The following is a 10,963-nucleotide window of genomic DNA, read 5'->3' on the forward strand; positions in this document are numbered from 1 at the left end:
AGTTGAATTGGGAGTCGGATGGGATGGATTAGGAGCTCGTTGGGAGGAGTGCAGAAGGTTAAATAGATAACTTGTTTAATTTCTATTTATTAAATGGGTTAAACGGGTCGGGTTGGATTACTTGTTTAATAAATAGGTCGGGTTCAGGTTGTAATTCCGGACATGTTTAATAAACAGATCGGGTTTAGGTTTATGAGTATCTGACCTGATCTACATTTGATCCGATCCGCTTATGTCCGATCTAACCCGATTGCTATCCCTAGTTAGGGTTTTAGGGGTTTTGGGTCAGGCTTCATCTCAGGCTGAAACTAGGCCCGAATCCAGCAAAAAGTCACTCAGGTAAGCTTAACAGGTCTGCTGGACTGCCCAATGAAGGAGGCCATCTTGGGCCCATTTGCAACTCTATCCAGAACGCAGAGGTGCCGGTTGTTCCACCGGACCTCAAACCAATCCACGTCGAGATACTACCCGGTCAAGCTGGACTGCTCCAGCCGGTCGCCTTCTCCTCTCATCAGTCTCCTCTCTCTCCTCGCCCAATTCTCAGCAATCAGGTGCTTCCCATGAGATGGCGGTGAAGAAAAGAAGCCGAGTAAAAAGAGGAGGATGAAAGAAAAAAAGAGGGGAAAAAAGGTCAGTCTTTTATCCATTTTCCTTCTTTCTTACCGAGAACTATTCCCAACAAGAGGAAGTGGATTGTACGAAGTAGGGTTACCTTTTTCTAAGCGTAGAAAAGTAGGGTTAACCTCTGTTCCACTGGATTTTTCGAAACAGGAATCTTGAAATGTCGATTTGGGCTCGCAATGGCGAGACACGAGATTCCCATCTTGGAAATCTTGTTGGTTTCTTCCGTTTTTCATGTGTAATGGCTAAGAAATCTAATTTTTTCTCATGTCGGTAAAAAACAACTTGTGGGTCTGTAGCTATTGGGTTCATGGAAGGTACCGTCAGCTGCGGTGGTGAATCAATGGAGACGGAAATGGGCCACAGGGACAGCGATGGAATGGAGTACGGCCTGGAATTGGTCGTGGAACGCAGCAGCGGCGAGGGAGAGGAAATGCCGGCGAGCCCGGTTGCCAGGTCCCAGGGAGGAGACGCCAAAATTGAACCTTTTGAAGGCATGGAATTTGCCACCGAGGAGGATGCTTGGACTTTCTACAACAGCTATGCTCGTCTTCTGGGGTTCAATACCAGGATCAGCATCTTCCATCGCTCGAGGCGCGACGGGTCCATCACTTCCCGGCAGTTTGTGTGCGCGAAAGAGGGCTTCCGGACCTACGGCACCAAGCAGGACCCCTGCGGTGAAGGGAAGCCAAGGCGGACGCGGGCTGTCACAAGAGTCGGTTGTAAGGCAATGATCCGAGTGAAGAAGCAGGAGAATGGGAGGTGGGTAGTTTCTAGGCTTGAAAAGGCACATAACCATGATCTCATGGCCCCAAGCCGAGTGCATTGCCTCCGGTCGCATAGGCTTCTATCTGAGAGTGGGAAGAGAGCAGCAAATGATTTCCAAAGAGCAAGAGCAGACCACGGCAGTGAAATGCTGGCAATTAAAGAAGAATCTCATGAGCCCCGAGTATGTTATAGCGAGATCATTCCTAAGACAAAGGTTGGAAGAGAAAATCACAGTATTGTAGAGTATATCAAGCACATGCAAGCTGAAGATCCTGGCTTGTTTTATGCACAGCAACTTGATGGGGATCAGAGTGTGGGTAATGTTTTTTGGGCTGATGCAAGATCAAGAATGGCTTACAAACACTTTGGAGATGTCGTCACCTTTGACACATTGTATAAAATGCATCAGCACCAAATCCCATTTGCCACTTTCACGGGAGTTAATCATCATCGGCAACCTGTGCTCTTTGGTTGTGCACTGATTGTGGATGACTCTGAATCTTCACTCACCTGGATCTTTGAGATGTTGCATTCGGCAATGTCTGGACAACATCCCACCTCAATGATCTCCGAACAAGACAGAGTGATACAAGCTGCAATGTCGCACGTATTTCCCCATACACGACACCGTAGTTGCAAGTGGCACATCTTGAAAGATGGTCAGGATAAACTGTCGCATGTCTTTCTTGCATATCCTTCTTTCAAAGAGGAATTCCATCAATGTATTAACATGACAGGGACAATTGATGAGTTTGAGTCAAGTTGGAGGAGTCTCGTGGCTAGGTTTGACCTTAGAGATAATAAGTGGCTTCAATCAGTATATGGTTGCCGCCATCAGTGGGTTCCCGTGTACTTGAAGAATACATTCTTTGGAGAAACGTCTTCAACCCAACGATGTGAAAGCAGAAGTTCATTTTTTAAAGGGTATATAAATGCGCAGACTGATGCACAAACATTTATTCAGCAGTATGAAAAGGCATTAGATAGCTGGTACGAGAAGGAGGTGAAAGCAGATTTTGATACGATTTACTCTTTACCAAATCTGAAGGCATCATCATCATCATCAATGGAAAAGCAAGCAGCAGAGCAATATACAAGGAAAATATTCAAAATATTTCAAGAAGAGTTGATTGAAACATGTAGATATACAGCAGATGAAATTACCGAGGAGGGGGAGATGAGCATATATAATGTAAGAAAGAAGGAGGAGGAACATAAAGCATATATTGTTGAGTTTAGTCCATCTGAAACTACTGCAACGTGTAGCTGTCAGATGTTTGAATATTCAGGCATTCTTTGTAGACATATTTTAACAGTCTTCAGTGAATTGGGTGTTAATATGCTCCCATCTCATTACATTTTAAAAAGGTGGACAAGAAATGCTAAGGATGAAGGTGTTAGTGGAATAAATCATAGGGTGGTAAAGGATGAAGAGAAAGATGATTCCCAAAGTAACAGCCAAGATTGCCAACAATCGCCGACATGGCGCTACAATAGTTTATGTCGTGAAGCTATTAAGTTTGCAGAGGATGGGGCAACATCTATGGCTATTTACAATGTAGCAATGCGAGCTCTACAAGAGGCCGCAAAAAAGGTTACTACAGCAAAGAAAAATGTTGGGAAAGTTGGGTGCCAAGGTGCTTTTCCTAATAGAAGTACCGACAAAGAGAACGGTAAGGCATTTAATGAAAAATATCTGAATGTTAAAGGGATAAATTCAAATGAAATAAAACAGACAATACCACCACAGGAAGCTAAACAAACACTATCATCAGAGGAAGTTCTATATTTGCAACAGCCCATTAATTTCATTTTAGTTTCTCTTGGTTTATCAAGTGACTCTGGATCCCCACATTGTGTAGGTGCAGCAGCTCCTTTGGTTTTAAATACACCTAATGGCCAGGTTTGCTATACCCTTTCCAGTGACCACCTGCTGGTTCATAGTACGCGGGGCATGAATTTACCTGTTTCACTTACTGTCCAGAGACAACTGTTCCCTTCAACAATACCTGCCAGTGGGTTGAACGAAAATGGTTCTCTAATGCTAACTGTTCCTTTAATGAGCATCCAAAGAGGAGATCCCAAGTTTGCAGGAACTGCATCGCAGCCACCTCAGGTTCCTTGTCACCCAAAAAACCTTATTTTCCTTTATGTACTTTCTGTTCCATTCAAGTCTTCATGCTACAGTTATGCATGTTAAGCCACTTGCACTTCAAATAGCAAGTCTTTGTGATTAATTGCTCATGGTTGCACCTATGAATCCTAAAAAAATCACACAAAATATGTTGCTTATCTGAGTCCCTTGGATCATGTTTATGTGTGCATCATTGTTTTGCTACGGTTAGACCTGCTGGAAATGCCTCTAAGTTTTTGCTGGTTGTCAAATATGTGCTTAAGCAAATACATAAATCTTACAACACATTCTAAATGGCTTTGCTTTCCTCCTTGTTTTCCATTTATTTATAAATGGAGATAATGTCTGACTTTCCATTGTATCTAATATAATCATTTAATTCTCTATTTTCTATTTTTAATCTTTGGTTGTATCTATTTTCCCGAGTGTCAAACTATAATTAATGATTAATAACGAGGAATTAACCAAGATTTGGTTAAACTATTTATTTATTTGTATATTGGCATTTGGAGAGACCATGTTTGACGACTTGTCATTCATACAAAGGCAATTCACGAGAAGTTAGAATTTGTTCATAGAATTAACCACCAAAGGAAGTTATTTTTAGAGGAAACTATCGACAGTTAGAATGGAAGGGAGTTATTGATGTAAAGAACTACCTGGGGGAAGTTATTATTGGACATGGCATCCCCTAAAAGATACAAGAAAGGCTTAAAAAGCCTCCCCACATCCAGGTGTGGTATGTTTTTCTAGGAGATGAGAGAGATCCAAATGAAGCTTTTTTTATCTTCTTATAATGAAGAAATTCCTTTTTCCTCTAAAGTGAAGGTCTGACCTACTCTAGAATCTTTATCCTCTAGAACAAAGGTCCTATTTATTCTAGAGTTTAAGATGTTCATGGTCATCTTGCAATCAAGGAATAATTTTCATTTCTTCTTTTTTAATTTTTCTTTTATACTTTCAAGGAAAATGGATGAGTCACATTGTCTTCTTATTCACTATGCATGGAACAGTTTTCCTGAGATATTGGTGATAGCATGTGAATCAATCAACTAAAACTCTCCAGTTATTGGGACATCATGAGACTTGGCCAATGAAAGCATAGGTTGATGTTAGGAGTCATAGGTGGCACCTTGGTCCTTTGATCACATTGCTAATGTTAGTCCTCTTCTTTAACAAATGAAAAAGAACATATGAAGGAACTGACAACCTCTCTATTAATCATGGCACACTTGGCTTTCTGAAGAAGTATCCATGTGAGTTAACCTGCTCAATTAAGAGCTTCATGAGAAACTGAATTATGAAACAAAGGCAATTCTTTTAAGATGCCCCAAAACTTGAATTGTGAAAGAAAGGAAATTTATAGGAACTTGGCTACCAACAGGTAAGCATTGAAGGATGAAGCAAGGAGGGGGTTGGAAGAAGGAAAGAGAAAAATAACTAAATTAGAAATTCTTTGTAATGGTCTTGATAAAACCGTCCCTTTTCTATGGTAGGTCATGACCTTTTATTTGTTTCTTTTTCTAGGAAGAGAGTGAAAACTAAAAAAAGAGTCTGCATAAATACCCATAAATTAAGGTTGTAGCTGTTTACAAATTGAGTCCAACTTAAGAAACCAGTGGGAACACAGACTTAAAACTGGTTTCCTAATATTTTCTCTGTGGTCTCTCTACATTTTGATGCGTTTTCATAACTTTTTTGATTAATTTATGATTCTGTTTCCTGCATTAAGGTCTCTTTCTACCAATTTTTCTCTTTCTCATTTTGTATTGTTTCTTGAATCAGTTTCCTCTAATGGCAACTATGGGAAACACTTTAATTTTTGTCATATTCAGTGCTCAAGGGAAACATCTGCTTCCTGTTGCATCAAACACTCTGTTGCCAGCAGATTTGGTTGGGATCTCTCAATATCACCACTAAGAGCAGCTTTGACGGTAACGCCAAAATATTTCTCGAGCAAGTATAAAAGTACTTAAAATTGTAAATAACAAGAAGCACATTTTGATGAAAAAGTAAAAATGCATCTCTTCCAAGGGTATCCGTGGAAGAGGAGAAAACTTGTTTAAAATCATTTCCAGTTCGCGAGTTCTGTTTTAGTCCTAAAAGGTTGCAATTCATTTTTAGAACTGATGTTAAGGATGGAATCTAGGATGGAATTATTTGAAAACCAGATTGTTTTATTCTGAAATTTAACTTTTATGCTTTTCATGATTACCTATATTGTCCATGATGTGTCAGTATGTTATCCAAAGTTAATCTTGCTCTTTAAAGTCCACACTCTTAGTTGCTTCGTACTGGCATCTCCTAGGAATGATGCTTGGTTGTAGCTTATGTTGCTTTTAGGCTAATTAGGGCTAATTTAGTCTACAACAAATTTATCCATGAATCAATTCAACATGTTCCGGTACTTTCAATTTAACCAACATGAAGTATTGCTTTCATTTTACATTTTCCTGTTTTCTTTAATATTTTAAGAGGAAGAAAGATTCAAAATGATTGGTTGTTCTGAAAAGTAATCTATGAAAAAACAAATTCTATTCCAGGCTCGGCATGCATGGGCCTCTTAATATGAAACCTTTGCGATTTTTTTGTAAAATGTCAAAGGATCATTATAAATCAATTCAAAAACATGCCAAAATTGTTAATATTGCATTTTAGAGTCCATCTAAGATTTCTGGCTGGAACTTACATGAACATACTAAATTTAAGCTTTTCTTTATTTAGTTAAATTTTTAGGTTCTTTTGTTTTACAATTTTAGACTAGTATGTTCATAAGCTATGCTACTTTAATTCTAGATATACTTTATTTCATGGAGCTTGACTCAGTAATGTCTCTATTTGTATATATTAGGTGAAAATTAACTTAGCATGTTCATTATTTTCACTTATAGAGTATCCTTCATATTAATCATGAGTTGCTATTTGGTAGTTATCATTTTTGACCTAATTGGCTAAGCCCAAGAAATGGTAATCTTACTCAACATGGATCATATTTATCCTATACAAAGTGTTCACATGCTAACTCTGATAAGAAGATTAACACCCCCAGGAGGTGTTTTATATGAAGTATGCCATAAGATCTGAATGGAGAGAAACCAGAAGATGTTCCATTGTTTGGGGTTGTTCATTACCTTTTTTTCATGAAAATCTTGATGCAGTATAATGCATGTGAAAGTTTGGCAAGTTGGGGTTGGATGGTGCGACTTTGGGGAGGACCTACTAGGATTTGGATAATTTTATGTTCACTAATGGAATATATTTTTGATGCCTATTGATACTCTACAACACCACGTAGGTATGAGAGATCTTGTTCTTGTATTACTTCCCTTGCTTCCTTGCTATATTAAGCTATCTAAAGTATAACATTAGTAATAGTAAAATAGAAAAGAGATAGGGCCCTTCAATTAATCACGAGTATTATTTCTCTTGGAGTATGGTGTGATTCTCACATCATGTGCCATCCATTTCTTGGCCTCTATATTCTGATTTGTATCTCACTACCTGTTTCCTGATATATGATTTTTTTTATTCTTTATGCATAACATTTCTGATGTTGATCTCAGCCTGGATGATGAATAGGTGACTATTAATTTTAGGTTTACTGTCATAAAAGTTAAAACTGTGAAAGAAATTTTCAATATAGGTTGGGAATTACTTTCAGATAAGAATTCATTAAGGCAATCCCAAAGAGTTGGGGCAAGGCTTGATAAAAGGGTCAAGATTATTATTATTATTTTTAAATTAGTGATAATTTGTAAGTAACTCTTTTAATTATACCTGAGGACCATAATTATATATTTTATTTTATACTTCCAACTGATCTCCAATTACTAGTTCCTTCCAGACTAGTTTCTTCAATCTAATAATGTGTCAAAGGACCAACTGAATCCATGGTTAATGAGAAGAAACTTCAGGCATCTTAAAAAGTAAAATTTTTTCAATATACCAGTACGCTATCATATATAAAAATGTGAATGTGTTTGTATGTGGTTGTCTTGTTAGTTTTCCTGCTATCTCTATATTTACCTTATAAACAATGTTTTTTGGAATAATTATGCAGTGTATTTTAATGTTTACCAATTATCAACATGGGGTTTGTGGTTATTTTCTGCTATTCCCTGATGCTCTTAACTTAATCATCAAATCCACCACGTCTCCACTAGCTAAGCTTGCTTCCAGAAAAATGAAGAAATATGACTCTTCATTGGGGGGAAGCAAGGTCTCATGGTCCAAATCAGCCATTATCTTCTACCTTTGAATCTGAGGGCAGTCCTACTGAACTTTGAATTCTTTGAGGTCCAAGACCTAGACGTTGTGTTGTGCTTATTGGTTATTAACAATCTATAATACTAAGATTCTTCTGAATCCATTGCTGCGTATATGCCTTCACCTTTTTTGGAGAGAGAGAGCACAAATTTTTCATGACAGGGCAACTTTGGCATGGAAAAAGAGGACGGTAGTATTTCCTCTTGTTTGACATGACAAATGAATCCGTTTTGGTTTGTTGGTAGATCATCTTATTGTATAAACATTAACAATAAATCACATGATAGCCGTCCTCCAACCATTCTTAATTCATTGGGCGTACATTGTGACCATGTCAGTCATGCTATGCAACGGTGACAATGCGACTGTGTCCATGCAAAAACTCCATCAGATTTATTCTCCATGTTCACAGTTCTACCTATTACTTAACCCTTACAAGTTAATCTAATATCACTAGTATAGCTTAACATGTATGCAGAATGTCCAAGAGGTGCTGATTGTCAGGCAACTTTGGCATGGAAAAAGAGGACGGCAGTATTTCCTCTTGTTTGATGACTAATGAGTCCGTTTTGGTTTGTTGGTAGATCATCTTATAGTCCAAACATTAGCAATAAATCACATGATAGCCGTCCTCCAACCATTCTTAATTCATTGGGCGTACATACTGGGACTATGTCGATCATGCTATGCAACGATGACAATGCGACTGTGTCCATGCAAAAACCACATCAGATTTATTCTCCATGTTCACATTCTAGTGTTCTACCTATTACTGAACCCTTATAACTTAATCTAATATCACTAGTATAGCTTAACATATATGCAGAATGTCCAAGAGGTGTTGATTGTCACATTATCTTTCTACTACCCTACCTTTTTTTCATTTTCCAGTCATGAGTGGTTTCAGAACTTTAGAAGTCATTCCTTTAATTTCAAAAATTTAAGCATGATTTTGAACCTGGTAATTTTTCTATAATACCATTTTGTGTTTGATAACACTGAAGCCTTCAGTTGACAAAAAACCTGGTTACTATCATGTTCCCCTGGCAAAATTCTCTTTAACATTAATATTAACTTCTTCCATCTCTGTAATCTTTTCTATTATCATAATTTTTATATCGATTTATAATGTTTCATTGGAGAGTGATTATTGATTAAATCTTCAGGGACTGAATTTGGTTACGATAGGACATTCCAACGCCAGTCCAGGCACTGGCAGCAATACTGCAAGTTTAAGTTCATCAATGCCATTTGTAGCAGTTCCGATGGAATTTTGTGTGCCATTGGTGGCCAATTTATCAGCTGCTTCTTCAGGTGGTGCTGTCAACCCCCACCCTTCTTCTGAAGTTTGAAACAAGTTTCAACTTCTGTTTCGCATTTCTTTCATTTGCCCCTTGTCCAATTACAATAATGTTCAAAAAATTTACCAAATTATCTATTTTCTGCTTCAATTTTCTGAACTTGTTTCTCATGCTAGCAACGCTGCATCTAACTACCATTAAGCATAAATTCTTTTTTTTTTTTTTTAAATTTCTATCATTTTGTTTTGCTGCTTATCTGTTCAATTTTTCATTACAAAATAGCAAGTTCTAATTGTATTCTAAAACTGAAACAGCCCCATCAAATTCAAGCAGTACGCGTTATTCTGGAGGTACTTCCCCAGCACTGCATCAATTGCAACTGGCTCCGCACCTGGTAACAGCACAGCAGTCACATACAGCAACGCCAGATGGAGCACCTGATTCTCCAGCAACAGTTGATGACCCATCAAGATTACCTTTGGTTTTCACAAATCCCATTCGTGCTGCTGCCCTCGCTGCAGGGGCTCGAATTGCCTCACCATCTGATGCTGCTTCAATCATCAAAGCTGTACAGTCGAAAAATGCCATCCATATCAGAGCGGGGGAGTGCTCACCGAGCAGCTTAAAACCTCTTGGACCAAAACCATCGGCCCCACATCCAGCCAATGTTCATTTTGTGCCAGTTAATCGAAGTGGCACAGTAAATGTGGTCTTGCCTGGCAACAAACAAGTTCAAGGTGGTTTCAGTGGAACCATGACAACATCCAAGGCAGGGAACTTACATGGCCAGGCAGTCCTTCGCAAGGAGTTGATAAAGGATGAAATGGCAACAGATGGTGACAGTGAGGACCAGACATTGGAGGAAGGAGCAATGGAGTTCACTGATTCAGAGGATGATGAGGTATTCACTGATGCCGAGGCAGGTGGAGGACCTGGTGTGAGTTGGGCAGCAGGGTGATTTTGAGGTCGAATTGTTGAACAAGTGGCTGAGGGGATGCCCTTTTATGGCCTTCTAAATCCTTTATACTCATCCTCAGAGAAGCTTGCTGCTAGAACTGTGCTTATTTCTCTCATTGACCGCTTACTAACCCTTTGTGCAGGGATGGTTCGAAATTCAGTTCTCTTCTCACCCGCTACCACAATTATGTTCTGTTTCTCTTTCCTTTATTTGGTCGGTCCAAGCTTCACATTTTGAATATTGAATGCTTATCACTGTTCATAGTCATATAGATCTTTCTATGCTCATTGGATATGTAACCTGGGCATGTTATTTGCCCAGCTTACAGAGGAACCTAGTGACGTGTATTTGGCACTAGCTCCTGGTTTGATGATGCTAATTGCCATTTTGGCCTGATCTCTGTGGCATGGATAGGGATATCATTGAAGATATATTTACTGCCACATGCTTGATATGTTACTACAAATTTACAAGCGGCACGATAATGTGGAATCAGAAGTTTGCCCAATCCAGCTAGCATCAGAGGAGCCAATGGGCAGAAGCCAGGGAGAGCATTTAGGTTTTGACAGCTGATTGGCAACATCAAAGCATATAGCACTGTTCCATCTGGATAATAAAAAGATATTCTAGCAAAAGTATTGCTCTTTTTCCAGATTTTGGAACCAAGTTAACCATGTACTGGAATAGAGGGTGGTCCTACCATTTTGTTGAATTAATGTCCGCATCTCCAGCCTAACTGGGATCCACTCAGCATCGACCGTTCATGATCTCCACTATCGCAGCTGGGCAGGTGCCCTCGCAGTCCAGAGCAAGGGGCTTCATGCTGGAGCCATGCTCAAGGAGGCAAAAGGTGTATGGTTGCACCAATCTCATCAGGAAGCGTAATGAGGTGAGAATTCAAGGACTGGACCTTTC

At 39.0% G+C, this 10,963-nt stretch overlaps 1 protein-coding gene across 9 annotated transcripts; it reads left to right on the top strand.

The window, feature by feature from the left end:
* Positions 1-436: 436 nt before the first annotated feature.
* LOC103698076 (protein FAR1-RELATED SEQUENCE 5-like) lies at positions 437-10,315 on the top strand. Of its 9 annotated transcripts, XM_088721116.2 has the most exons (7): positions 494-630; positions 772-3,062; positions 3,252-3,292; positions 3,374-3,505; positions 5,359-5,457; positions 8,956-9,103; positions 9,405-10,315. In XM_088721116.2, the coding sequence occupies exons 2-7, from the start codon at positions 932-934 to the stop codon at positions 10,046-10,048; spliced, it is 3,195 nt and encodes a 1,064-aa protein (XP_088577242.2). In that variant the 5' UTR covers positions 494-630; positions 772-931; the 3' UTR covers positions 10,049-10,315. The 9 variants fall into 9 exon arrangements, with proteins under 9 accessions (XP_088577244.2, XP_088577243.2, XP_026657281.3 ...); XM_088721118.2 differs by lacking the exon at positions 5,359-5,457 and having other exon boundaries at positions 437-630; positions 921-3,062; XM_026801480.4 differs by having other exon boundaries at positions 489-630; positions 921-3,062; positions 3,252-3,505; positions 8,956-9,106; positions 9,405-10,203.
* Positions 10,316-10,963: the final 648 nt, after the last annotated feature.

This window comes from Phoenix dactylifera, chromosome 1 (assembly GCF_051530095.1).
Source record: "Phoenix dactylifera cultivar Ajwa chromosome 1, Ajwa_hap1_PhDact_Kaust_v1.1, whole genome shotgun sequence".
Classification (NCBI taxonomy): Eukaryota; Viridiplantae; Streptophyta; class Magnoliopsida; order Arecales; family Arecaceae; genus Phoenix; species Phoenix dactylifera.